We start from the raw sequence: 14,175 nt of genomic DNA, 5'->3' as shown, positions 1-14,175 counted from the left end.
TTAGACTAGACAAAGAGACAATATAAAGTTGTTTAAGCAAATTTAAAATTTAGAAAAGGAGTTTGACAAGGAGACACAATATAAAGTTGTTTACTGCTGCCCTTGAAGCTTTCAGAAGGTTGGAATGGTTACACAAAGGAGTCAATGTGAATGGAGAGAGTACCCAAATGATTTACAATTTGCAGATGACATTGTAATCATAAGTCATGATCCCGAAGAATTATACTGAGGAGCAATATCCCAACTTGTCTCAAATGTAAAATAATGAACCAGTGTATACTCCCCACCATGACTTATGGAAGTGAAACTTGAGCACTCACCAAAAGAATGGAAGAGAAGCTGAAAAATACACAGAAAACAATGGAACAAATTAGATTAGGAATCGGACTGTTGGACAGGTGGCAAACTCAAGGAAATTCCTATCAAAACTAAAGAACTGAAATGGACTTGGGCAGGGCACATAGCTTGAAGACATGATGACAGATGGACTAAGAAAATAACAGAATGGTACCCAAGAAGAACTAAAAGAAAACCTGGAACAAGTTGTTGTTATTTAGGAGCATTAGCAACTAAGACCATATTGCTCCAGGGATATGCGGTGGTCATTCAGTGACCTTTCCGCATCCTCCGTATTTGGTGGTCACAGGCTCGAACCCTGGTCTAATCAAGAAGCGTGTGCTACACACTGCTGCTCCTGCCCACCTGGCTACAGAGGCGCCAAGAGAACCTGGAAGACAACAATAGAGACAAATGAAATTCAAGAGTTAGTGGGCAGTAAAGGTATGGCCATTACACAAACCAGAAGGAACTGGAAAGTTGCTGGAGAGGCCTTTATCCTGCAGTGGATTGAAGATGGCTGATGATGATAAATCATAAACTGCCAATATAAATAGTTTGTAATTATTAAGTTAGTTAAAATTTCAATCAAAACTATTTTTTTGCAAGTATGCAGTTGTGTTCATTTCACTAAGATTAGTTTAACTGCTAACAAAATTTTAAAATATAATAGCTTTTTTAATCTTTAAGAACTTCATTTGATAAATCTTTTGAAGAGGCATTCAAGAAGTGATGGCACCAATTTTTCCTTAAATATAGGGTTTAAATTTCAAGCACTTAACGCTCAATGAGTTATATTTGTTAAAAGATTGATTACAATTAGTCATTCAAAGTGTAAGTCATATAAACTTGAATAATAATAATTCAGACAGAGCATGGGTTTGTTAAGGGGAAGTCTTGTCTGGCCAATTTGACTGAATACCATGATGTGGTCACAAAGGAACTGGATGCAAAAAATAACTTCAATATTATATACTTGGATTTCAAGAAAGCTTTTGATACTGTTGCATGTGGAAGACTTGCTGTACAAATTGGAGCAATATGGCTTTAAGGGTAAGTTGCTACAATAGATGAAAGGGTGGTTGAGTGGGAGACAACAGAGAGTGGTATTCAATGGACACTGCACTTAATGGATTAATGCTATTAGTGGAATCCTCCAGGGTTCAGCACTGGGCCCATTGTTGTTTTGTATATTTTTCAATGATATTGATGAAGGTATATCAGGCTTAATGTCCAAGTTTGCAGATGATACCAAAGATGGTAGGGTTGTTAATGACAGTACGCTACTGCAACAGGCACCTCCGTAGCCAGGAGCAGCAGTGTGTAGCACATGCTTCTTGATTAGACTGGGGTTCGAGCCTGTGACCAGCAAATACAGAGAATGCGGAAAGGTCAGGAAATGACCACCGCATATTCCTGGAGCAATATGGCCTTAGTTGCTAATGCTCCTAAAAAAAAAACTAAAACAAACAAAGCTACTGCAACAGGATCTAGAAAAGCTGGGCAGATGGGCTGAGAAGTGGCAACTGAAATTAAACATTGACAAATGCAAAGTACTGCATATGGGCAGAAGCAACCCCAAAGAAATATACCAACTGTGATGTACTACACTCAGGGTAGTAGAGAATGAAAAAGACCTGGGGATAATTGTGCAGTCAGATATGAAGTTTTCTGAGCAGTGCAGACAGGCTGCCAGAGCAGGTCATGAAGTTTTGTCAATGATATACAAGAATTTTTCTAGTATGGGTAAGGAGGTGATTATCCTTTTGTACAAGGCAATAGTCAGGCCACACCTTGAATACTTTTTACAGGTCTGGAGGCCTCATTTTAGGAAGGATGTAGAGTTGCTAGAATAAGTACACAGAAGGGCGACAAGATGGGTGAGAGGAACGAAGGGGATCCTCTTCCAAAAAAAAAAAAAAAAAAAAAAAAAAAAAAAGCTTAAGTTCTGCAAATTGCAGCATCCAGAGGCTAAGCACATGTGATGTGATGTGATATGATTGAGGTGTATAAGGCCTTGAATTGGTGAGCAGGCTCAATGCTGATGGGATTCTTCCACTTGTTCAGATTACAAACCTGAAGGGGCATAAATTCAAATTGAGGAAAGGCAGTTGTAGAATAGATGTGCAGAAATTTGTCTTTGGCCAGCGGACAGTTGATTGCTGGAATAAACTTTCATCTGTCATGGAAGTTGATAGTTTACATAAATTCAAGAAAGAACTGGACAAAATTTTAGAGCATATGGATGTGTGAAATGGGATTTTATTTATTTTTTGGCTGATGCTGTATAAGCTTGCTTTCTTGCATCATGTCTCTGCTAATGCTAAAAGTGAGCAGCTAGGTTTTTTTTTTTAACTTAATGCTTAGAATGTTATATCAGCAAACACCTTAGCAACTTTGTCATGCACACATGACAAAAAAAAAAAAATAAATAATAAATAAATAAAATAAAATGCACATGACAAGATAAAATGAAAAATTATTCAACTACAAGCAGATGCAGCATTTCGTGGTTGTCGTGATTATGAATCAAACTGTAACATCAAGTTTTTTGTTCCTCTCACTTAAACATGCTAACTTCAGCAAAGTTGAACAATGAGTTATAAACATTTTTCACAATTAAGAAATAAACCAATTAAAATTTAACAAAAGTAAAGATGTTGAAAGATGTACACGTAGGCAAACATTTTTACTCCTGTGCCGACAAACCAAGAACTGGTTAGCCACAATATCGATGATTCTGACTAATAGTACTAACAAGTATACACTTTTTAATCCAGAAACAAAAAACAGTCATCACAGAGAAAACATCAAGCATATATCAAAGTCTTCAAAACACCATAAAAGATTCAGTACACAGAGGTGGTATAGAATACATTCAGCATATCTGATACCTAAGAGAGCCATTATCAGAGGAATAAAAAATTGAATTTTTCCAGAAAGAATTCAATACATAAAAAAAACAACAGTTCCTCATAATTAACATTGTTTTCCATTACAAGGTCTAAGCTCACAAAATACAATGTTAATATTATTCTATTAAAACAGTGAACTGTTTAACTTTGTATAAACAAATTAAATTAAATACTGAATTTCCCTAGGTTCTTACAATTTATTAGACTGAAAATACTGTTAAACTTCTAAGTTGGATAAACAAAGAGAACCTACTAATCATTGTAGTTCCTCCAGCTAGGGCTGCTTTAGTTCCTTGGTAGAAATCATCTGCAGTTCGAGTACCCATGAAGGGAAACTGCATATGAGTGTGGGTATCAATTCCACCTATTTTAATGAGGGAAACAATACTTTATCAGAAAAATAAATAAAATTAGCTACTCATTTAACAAATGCTATTAGAGCTTATATGTGTCTTTAAAATGAGTGTGCTAATGAAGTTGTACTTTCAATGAATTATTCTGAATAATAACAGCATAAAAACCTTTTATTATAAGTAATAATAAAAATAATAAAAAAGTTGCAAAAACTGGAACTGTGGTTTCAGTTTTCGCAACTGCATAACTCTATAGCCAAAATTTCTGTGTGTGTGTGTGTGTGTGTGTGTGTGTATATCACTAACCATGTACTGTCCTTGCAGTCTTACCATATTGCACTGCATGAGAACCAGATCCTTTTTATTTTGTGATGAGTGCTATTCTCCCAGTTGACAATTTAATTTGGAATTACTGTGACCTATATGCCAGAACCTTGCACTGATTGGCATTAAGTGTTAACTGACATTTTTTTCACTGGTTGTATAATTCAAATGTCTTGTTGAAGTAAACATTATCCAGTTCTCTTTGTTAACAACCCTGTCCAGCTTAATAACATCAGCAAATTTTGACAAACTTGTAATAACATTGTCACTATCATTAATAAAAATAAAAAATAAAAAGGACCTTTCTAGAGAACCCCAAGGGCAGGGCTGGACAAGCAGTCTAAAATTTTTAGGAGCCAGATAAAAATGGTTACAAAACTGTTTACTTACTAGTACAATGCAATCAGATTCATTTCAGTTTTATTTACAGCTTTTGCTTTAGTTCTTCTCTTGGTTATGCTAATTAATATCTTATGTTTTCTAAAAGTAAACATAAGATATTTTTGTTTACAACAAATTTTTAACAGATTCCAAATTTTCCAAATTTTTTCCCAATACCTAAAAAGACTCTGCACATAATAAAAAATGTAAATCAAAATCCATACGCTTTACTTGCGCTCAATTTTTATGATGATGGAGAGACTTCCTTGTCTCACAAAATATTTAGCATTGGGTAGTCAGAATTAAGGCTTGGGCTTGTGTTCAACTTACAGACAAATACCATTATCCACAGTTCTGCCTGAACTGTTAATATCTTTTTAAATTGTATACCACCACCTGAATAGATGAATCAACTATGCATTTAAAAATCTTAGAAAACACTGCCAGGACAGCTGTTTCAAAGCTCACTTGCTTCTCATCAGCTCTAAGTTGAACATAAGCCCATGCCTTAGTACCAAATACCTTGAGCTCAATCTCCTACGAGAGAGAAGATATCTCAATGACTGAAATCAAATGCAGGTAATGCATGCAAACTCTGATTTGATAATAACAACTACTGCATTAAAACACTCTTTCAATTCTATAATACTGTAATAAAAAGTTCTACATGGGATATCCCTTTGAGCTATTAGTCAAAATTCAGAAACAAGAAGTCCACAACAGAGAAACACCAATACAAGACTATCAATGACATAGTCCACAACTGGGAAATGAAACAGAGGATTGCACATGTGACCAAAAGTCCAAGGGCATTACCTGCATTCACAAACATAAGCCCAAGCCTTAACACCAAAAATATAGTCTTAAATTTCTTTGTGATTAAATTTTGCAAAAGTTTGGAGTTCACTCAATGCTGTTTGTAATGAATAAACTCTCCAAGTTATGATACAAAACTTAGTTTACCTACACTAAATAAACTTCATTGCACAACAAATATTTTCCTGAAACAACTCTATATACATTTATACCATGAGATGGTTCACAACCAATTCCATTTTTTCTAGTCCTCACCTTCTATCATTTCTACATTAACCTTTTTAAACTTTGCTTTATTTAGCTATTTCACAGCTTTCCTTAAACAGCGAATATGTTTCTTGATAATGCAATCAACTATCATACGTAAAATAACAGTGGGTTATGTTCACTATAAAAAACATGTTCTTGTTTGTACTCCGGCATGACCACCAAGTCAGATGAATTTACAATAAATCATGAATATAATCAATCGTATTTAGCAGTCACTGGATTGAACCCTGGTCCACTCAAAGTGTGGGTACTACTGCACTCTCACTCCTGATCACTCGGCTATAACTGAACAAAAAAGCTTATGTCTATAAAGATTGGTATAAATCACACCCTTTATATCACAACAACATAATTTATTATTCAATAATATATTACAGCGCCTTTAGTGGAACTTTGATCACCTACAAACTGGATTAAACACCAAAAAACACAAATATAATTACCAAAAAAAAATCTATGATGTGTGAGAATATCCTCTAACTTAGTGGCCAACTTTCTACAAATTTTTTGTGTTCAAAAGATGTCAATCATTTTTCTGCCAGAATTACATATTTTCTTCAAACACATTAATTAGTTTCAATTCAATTCTTTTTGCAATTCAGCCCAAGAACATTAAACATGTCACTAGCTGTTCCATGCTGTATATTTCATCATAGTGGATAATTGCCCTCTTCATTTTTAATTTGTCTCAATCAGGTTGGTATTTAATGATAAAAAAAACTTTTTTTTTTGTCTATCAAAACTGATAACCTGGATTGCCTGCATCTTCATTTAGCACATTAGACAAACAAATTGACTATTACATAATTATTTTTATTTGCAGTAATTCATGCAACAGCAAATTTGTACCTGCCTGCCCCATCCCTCTTTTTTTTTTACAGTGAAGGTTTTGTGCATCACATCAGTGTGGTTGGTATTAGACAAGTGACATGGATTAAATTTACTCTTTGCTTCATTCATAATGCTTTATAAGTGGTATCAAACTTGAGTGAAATTATGGGGAAAATTTTTTTGAATCACAGAAAAAGTTTTCAGTTAATCAAAATTTCAGATAACTGCAATTAACTGTCTCGTGTGAATACAGATGCAAAGAACTTGTTTGCATCATCAGCCATCTGCCTGGAGTTGTCTTTAACAGATCCCACTGCTCCCCTGTAGTGGGCCATTATAAAAGTAAAGGAATGAAAACTCTTTACATCAGATCTGAACTAGGGTTCACAAATTTAAAGAACTCTTTATTATCTTTCTTGGGCATCTTTGCCAAACCACAATTAACTATTTTATACAGGGAGAAAAGAAATACACACACTACTTATACATGGACAGAAACATCAACTACCAGAAAATGAAAATGTCAGTATTATACAAAACTAACTTCAGAACAATTATCCATTGAAAGTGTCCTAGGTCTGGCCTTGGAAACTATCATTTGTATGACATACAACAAATAACTGTTTTTCTCAGCTTCCTTAAGGATTCAAGTGGAATTCAGGCTTTTCTTTTCAATTTGCTTATGTAAAGTTTGAACGGGCTTTGACCTTGTGAATTTAATGGCATATTGTGAATTTAAGGTGACCTCTTCCCCTTTAATCTGACAGTGATGTCATATAAAGTGAGAATAACAATAAACTATCAGCAATTACAACAGTTTTGTAACAGTTCATTAACTGGATAGATCCCATCCACATGAGGTGGATGGGATCTATCGAGTTATACTAAAGGAGTCAGCAAAGGAAGTAAGCAAGCCCTTAACCATAATTATGAGAGCATACTTGGATTCAGGGGAAGTCCCCACAGACTGGAGATGTGCAAATGTATCTCCAATTCACAAGGGGGGGGAGGATCAAAGGGTAACAAAAGTAACTACATACCTGTTATTTTAACTTCTGTTCCGGGGAAAATAATGAAGTCACTGGTTAAAGAAGTATCGCAGGATCATCTAGACAAGACAGCAGTAATAATTCAGACACAGCATGGGTTTGTCAGGAGGAAAGTGTGTGACTAACCTGATTGGATACTATGATGTGGTCACAAAGGAACTGGATGCAAAAAATAATTTTGATATCATATACTTGGATTTCAGGAAAGCTTTTGATACTGTTGCACATGGAAGACTACTGTACAAATTGGAGCAGTATGGCATTAAGGGCAAGTTATTACAATGGATAAAAGGATGGTCGGTAGGAGAAGGCAGAGGGTGGTAATCAATGGACACTGCTCTTTGTGGACCAATGTTATTAGTGGAGTCCACCAGGGTTCGGTGTTGGCCCATTGTTGTTTTGTATATTTATCAATGATAATGATTAAGGTATATCAGGCTTAATGTCCAAGTTTACAGATGATACAAAGGTTGGTAGGATTGTTAATGACAGTAATAACAATATGCTATTGCAATAGGATCTAGAAAAGTTGGGCAGATGGGCTGAAAAGTGGCAACTGAAATTTAAGACTGACAAATGCAAAGTACTGCATATGGGTAGCAGTAACCCCAGAGAAATGTACCACACTTAGGTTAGTGGAGAATGAAAAGACCTTGGGGGTAATTGTACAGTCAAATATGAAGTTTTCTGAGAAGTGCAAACAGGCTACCAGAGCAGATCATTCTTGTATATCTTGTCAATGACATACAAGAATTTTGCTAGCAACTCTACATCAAGGAATAAGGAGATGATTATCCCTTTGTATGAGGTAATGGTCAGGCCACACCTTGATTACTGCATACAGGTCTGAAGGCCTCATTTTAGGAAGGATGTACGAGTTGCTAGGACTCTACATCCAAGCTAGATGCTAGACCTCTACAGAGAGGAGAACAAGATTGGTGAGGGGAACAAAAGGTTGCCCTTAAAAAGAAAGGCTTAAGTTCTGCAACTGCAGTGTCTGGAGACTAGGCACCTGCGAGGTGATCTGATTGAGGTGTATAAGGCCTTGAAGGGGCTTAGAGGGGAACAGGCATTTCTGTGTGTTATCAGACACTCAGTCTAAAACACTGATGGATCCAATATCTTTCTATTCTAGAAGATTTAGGAGAAGTCTGCTTGGCCTGCCTCCCACTCATGCACAACTTCTCTGTGGTAAGCCCTGTTACGTCACTTTTGTGGCAATGAACGTGTAGAGTGGTTCTCTTCAAGACACCTGGTCAGTGAAGAGGAAAAGACCAAACACTCCAGCACATGACAACACAACGAAAAAATTGACCCTCAGTCCCCAGCGGCTTTCACTCCTCCTCTTACAGCAGCGAGAGGATCAGAGTGAAAGCAGAGGTTGCTAGGAATCTCTGGGTACGACCAGGCTGCAGTGCATGGAAACTGAACTTGGCCTGTTACAACATAAAATCATTCATCGGTGAAGATAATTAGAGCTGGAAAAGGAATTAGAAAGTGTGAATTGGAATATCATTGGCTTGGCTGAAACAAGAAGAAGGAATCACTTATAAGTTTATCTAGTGGAAATCTGCTGTATACCAATGGAAACAGTGAAAAGAGCAAAGGTGGAGTTGACTTTTTGGTCCATAAAGATATAAAAAGCAACATTTTGGAATTCAAAAGTACATCACAAAGGGTGTCAAGACGACTACTACTCAGGATTTCTAAGAGGTACAAACTAAAGATTACAATGATATATCCTCCAACATCGAGCCATGATGATGAAGAGGTTGAAGAAATGTACACTGAAATTGAGAGACCTAGATGAACAGAAAACTCACTACACCATCATTATGGAGGGAACAGACGAAACAGCATAGAAAAGGAAACTATAGGAAATTTTGGAATTGGTGGAAGAAATGAAAGAGGTGAAAGACTTGTGGATTTGCAGAATCTTGAGGAATGACGGTAATGAACACTTTTTTCAAGAAAAGGGAAAACAGAAAGTGGTCACTGAAGAGCCCAAATGGATTAACAACTAATTAAATCGACTTCATCTTCACTAACAGAAGATATATGGTGAACAATGTTAACTTCCTGAACAAGGTAAATATTGGAAATGATCACAGAATGGTAAGATGCACACTCGATACAGATGTAAAAATAGAAAAGGTTCGAAACTTACCGCCACTGCGTAGTATCGATACGGAACAGCATTATGTATATCTCGAATTTGATAGCGTAAGGCATAATGTAAAATTAGATAGCATAATACGTAGCACCGTAGTAGGAATCTGTTAGCTTAGTATAATATTGGCAATTAAATTTATAAATCCTTTTAATTTTTATTGTTAATTAAATTGTATTCAAATGGAAATCATGCCTCAGACTAGAGCAGCAAAGCAACTTGCACAAAGTAGCGAAAGTGCTGTGGTCTGCGGGAGAACCGTAGGGGACGATTCCCCAATGCATCACAATCTAAAAAAATGTGCAAAATGCGACATGTTTGCGGATCTCTCTCTCTCTCAAACAGGTTATGATGTAGCCATAGGGATGTCTTTGTATGTGCTAGGTGCAGAGAATGTGAAGAAATTAGGCGGCAACTCAGCGTTCTGATGGGTGTCTATGAGAGCTTGAAGAGTCAGGTGAATGCCCTCGAAGGAATTAAAATGGGAGGCCAATCAAGGTCTCGAGCTGCCCAATTTATTTTGGTTTTTAGGAGCATTAGCAACTAAGGCCATATTGCTCCGGGATATGCGGTGGTCATACCCGACCTTTCCGCATCCTCTGTATTTGGTGGTGACGGGCTCGAACCCGGGTCTAATCAAGAAGCATGTGCTACGCACTGCTGCCCCTTCCCAACTGGCTACGGAGGCGCCCTCAAGCTGCCCAACTCAATGCCAGAGCACACTCCTATGCACTAGGCAACACAGCGGCAACCTTCAGGGCAGAATGCATTGGTCCCAGAGTAGCTAGTTATTGTTGGTGGCGCAATTGTCAGGGAAACAGGGAATATATATTTTGCAAAAAAGATAGGTAGAATAGGACCAGGGTTTGTCTTCCAGTGGCAAAGTTTGATGACGTGGTAGAGCAGATATCATCTCTTAAGGGCACAAAAGGTGATATCATTGTACACGTTGGCACTAATGACATTAAGTGTAGGAGATCTGCAGATTTACTAAGTAAGTACAGGTCAATGCTGAAAAAAAAAAGTCACGAGTTAGGGTTAAATTTGAAAGTGTCTGTAATCCTACCCAGACACGATAAGAGGGAATATATGATGAGAGCTTTGTCAATCAATTCGGCCTTGGAGAGATTGTGCAGGGCTCATGGGGTAGAAATTTTCTCAGCGTGGTCTGTGCTTGTTAACAGGAAAGATTGCTTCTACAGAGATGGGATATACTTAAATAGAAGGGGTGCAAGAATATTTGCTAAAGCTATTGAGGCAATGTTAGGTGGGTAGGAAAAACTGATAGCTTGGGAGGGTTCACAGACTAATAGATTAAAAGTAGCCGCAGGCAGAGGTGGAAATGATTCTTGCACTGCTTCTATTGGAATGAGCAGCTGCCTGGAAAGTCAGTTGCTGGGGATTTCAGGAACTTCTGTGGGTCATGAAAAAAGTAAATACATGGGCTGTGTTAGAGTAACTAAGAGTAAGAACAGGTGCATATATACTTGCATGTACACCAATGCTAGGAGTATAGTAAATAAATTTGATGAATTTGCAGTGCTGGTTAAGACATCCAAGGCAGATATTGTTGGGATATCAGAGACATGGTGCCACTCAGATATAAGGGATGCAGAATTGGAATTTGGGAAGTACAATGTGTACAGAAAGGATAGGAAGGGAGGAGGGGTTATGCTGTTAGTTAAAAAACACACAAAATCTAGGCAAGTGCATCCAGTTGACATAGATGGACAGTGCAATGCTGATTAAGTTTGGTGTGACATAAGCACTGGGAAAGCAAAATGAGGGTAGGAGTTTGTTGTTGTTGTTATTTGGTTTTTAGGAGCATTAGCAACTAAGGCCATATTTCTCCGGGAATATGTGGTGGTCATTTCCTGACCTTTCTGCATCCTCCGTATTTGGTGGTCACAGGCTCGAACCCCGGTCTAATCAAGAAGACTGTGCTATGCACCGCTGCTCCTGCCCACCTGGCTACGGAGGCGTGGTAGGAGTTTGTTATAAAACTAATGACTCTGATGAGTACAATGAATAATTATACAGTCAGTCCTCGTATAACACGTGTTTACACTACACGAATTCAATCACACACAATTTATAATATGGGAGCGATATCGTAAATAACACGAACCGAAAACACTTATGTACGATTCGCCTTTGTATTTACAAGAAATGGCAGTCTAAAGCGGAATCAACCCAACTGAATGCAACACGATAGCAATGAAGATAAGATTCTGAAAATGTATTTTTGTTTTTTACATCACTGAAGGGGAAACACATTTCACCATAATAACATAAAAAAACCACACAATTCCAGCTATCGGTATTATCGCAAATGCAATTAGATCGAGTTTACTACTAGTTTATAACGGATTCCACTAGCAGAAATGCGACTGGAAATTGTTTTTATTGTATTATGGTAGTAACCCCCAGAAATGAACTTTAGTAAAACAGGAGCTAGTGAGCTGTTAATAAGTGTGTCTCTGCCTTTATGGTGTTCTTTATTCAGTTGCTACACACACACAGTTTTGTTTATGTGTATCAAGTGTGCCTCCTCATTTTGTAATTGTGCTTTATTCCCTAAAAATGAGTAAAATACTTAAAAGGTGTGAAAAGGAAGTGTCCTGGTGAAGACACTACAGATTCAGAGAGAAAAAGAAAAGCAATATCGATACTAGAATGGCTTTTGTGGATTTATTGGATAATTGTTTTCTACAGCGGCACATTAGAGAGGCAACAAGGAGTAACACTCTTCATCTGATTATCAGCAGTGATTATTCATGCATTAATGTGGCGCCCACACCACATGGAGGAATGCCGCCCCTCTATGTTACCAGGCAGTACTAGGTGGTAGATGACTCTCATCAACCGGTGCAATACCACCACTTTGCTTATTGGAGGCTTGAAGTGGTGGAACCCATGTTTAGTCTCTAGAGCTAAGTTCCGGTTAACCCTTCCATATCTCTTCCATCGTGTAGTATGACTGATGACTTTTGAGATTATGATGAACATCGTGGTGAGATCCAATATTCCTTACATTTCGAGGGTACAGCTCTAAAACGGTGTTCGAAGGCCGGCCGCTAGTTAGTACACCGGACCGAACCTATTGGTAACTCTCTAGGAGGCTTCTGGATCAGCTAGTGTATAATCTTGCTACCTCTACTCTGCCAGATAGTGACTGGAGGGAGTCCGAGTAGTGTGTATGCGGGGAGCATTGTCGAGGCCACGTTATGTTAAGGATCTGGGTATATTCTTACTATGTGTCTGCCATATCCAAAAATTTCATTACTTCATGCAGCATGTCCCACCCACTTTTTCTTACTATTGAATACACCATGAATTGTCAAACTAATAGAGCAAGCTTAGCTGCGAAAAGATCTAAACCTCCCAAGCACTTCCTAATTCATTTCACGAATATACGTGGTGTCAATTCTAATCTCAACGATGTCCATTTCCACTTGCAGTCTGCCAAACCCCATGTACTTTTTCTGACAGAATCTCAGTTATCGGTTGATTCAACTACTGCTCATCTCAGATGCCAAAATTATTCGCTGTATGATTCCTTTTGCCTCAAAGGTGGTACTTGTGCATATGTCCGTTCTGATATTACCTGTCAGAGACTTGGCAATTTGGAATCTCCTCTCTTTGATCTTCTCTAGCTTAAAATCTCTCTACCTCATTGTGTCAAATTCATCTGTTGTCTCTACCGTTCTCCCAACTCCACTAATCACTTGGAGCTCTTTGACTTCCTCTCTTTGCAACTTGACTTTCTCCAGTCCAACTTTCCTAACAGTGAGGTAATTTTCCTTGGTGATTTTTATGTTCACAACTCCAGCTGGCTTCCGTTTTCTAGTCACACTGAATCAGCTGGTCGAGATGCTGAGGCTTTTGCAATTACTAATGACCTTCCACAGATCGTTAATTTACCTACAAGAAAACCGGACAATTCTAATCATACAGCCAATACGCTTGATCTTTTTCTCACAAACAACCCTTCTAAGTACGCGGTCTAGATGAGAGGTGCTTTAGGCACTTCAGATCACAACTTGGTGATTGTCTCTTCTCCAATGGAACCTTTATCTCGTGGCTATACCCAACCTCGTGTTGTTTGGCATTACAAGAATGCAAAATGGAATGACCTGCAAGACTTCTTTTCTTCTTTTCCTTGATTGGATTACTGTTTCAAAACTTCTGATGTCAATGTTTGCTCAGATCGTGTCAGTGAAATTATTCTTGCAGGAATGGAATCCTTTATCCCACACTCCACTTTAAAATCGCGTCCTTTAAATAAACCTTGGTTTTCCAATAAATGTGCTAAAGCTGTTCAAGAGAAGAATGTTGCATATCATAATTGGCTTGTTTCCAATTCTCCAGTTTCATTTTCTGCCTACACCAAAGCTCGCAAAAATTGTAAAGCAGTTATTAATCAGTCCAAACTAGAGTTTGAACAGGCAACAAGTAGAAAACTTGCTTCTTGCCCTAATGGTAGCCGAGCATTCTGGTCTCTTTCCAAAGCTATTGGCCGCAACATTTTCCCATCTTTGCTCCCAAACCAGATGGTTCTATTGTCACTTCAGCCAAGGCTAAAACTGACCTGCTAGCCTCCCATTTTTCTTCCAACTCGTATTAATGATCTTGGTAAAACACCTCCCAACACGCTCCATCCGTTGCCTCCTGTGGTCTTCCGTCAAAAGGATGTCAGAAGGATTCTGATGAATCTTGATGCTAAGAAA

At 37.8% G+C, this 14,175-nt stretch overlaps 1 protein-coding gene across 4 annotated transcripts in view; it reads right to left on the bottom strand.

Moving 5' to 3' along the window:
- Positions 1-14,175, bottom strand: part of CRMP (Collapsin Response Mediator Protein) — a 272,256-nt gene that overhangs the window by 108,337 nt on the left and 149,744 nt on the right. For all 4 annotated transcript variants that reach the window (XR_016546993.1, XM_090374441.1, XM_090374444.1 and 1 more), the window contains one exon: positions 3,505-3,615. Coding sequence is in view for 3 of the 4 variants with exons in the window: in XM_090374441.1 (XP_090230567.1) it covers positions 3,505-3,615 (111 nt within the window). In the remaining variant the exon portion in view is untranslated. The remainder of the gene's footprint in view (positions 1-3,504; positions 3,616-14,175) is intronic.

This window comes from Mastigoproctus giganteus, chromosome 5 (genome assembly GCF_048544385.1).
Source record: "Mastigoproctus giganteus isolate SK-2022 chromosome 5, ASM4854438v1, whole genome shotgun sequence".
Taxonomy (NCBI): Eukaryota; Metazoa; Arthropoda; class Arachnida; order Uropygi; family Thelyphonidae; genus Mastigoproctus; species Mastigoproctus giganteus.
This window is presented reverse-complemented; position numbering and strand designations above follow the sequence as displayed.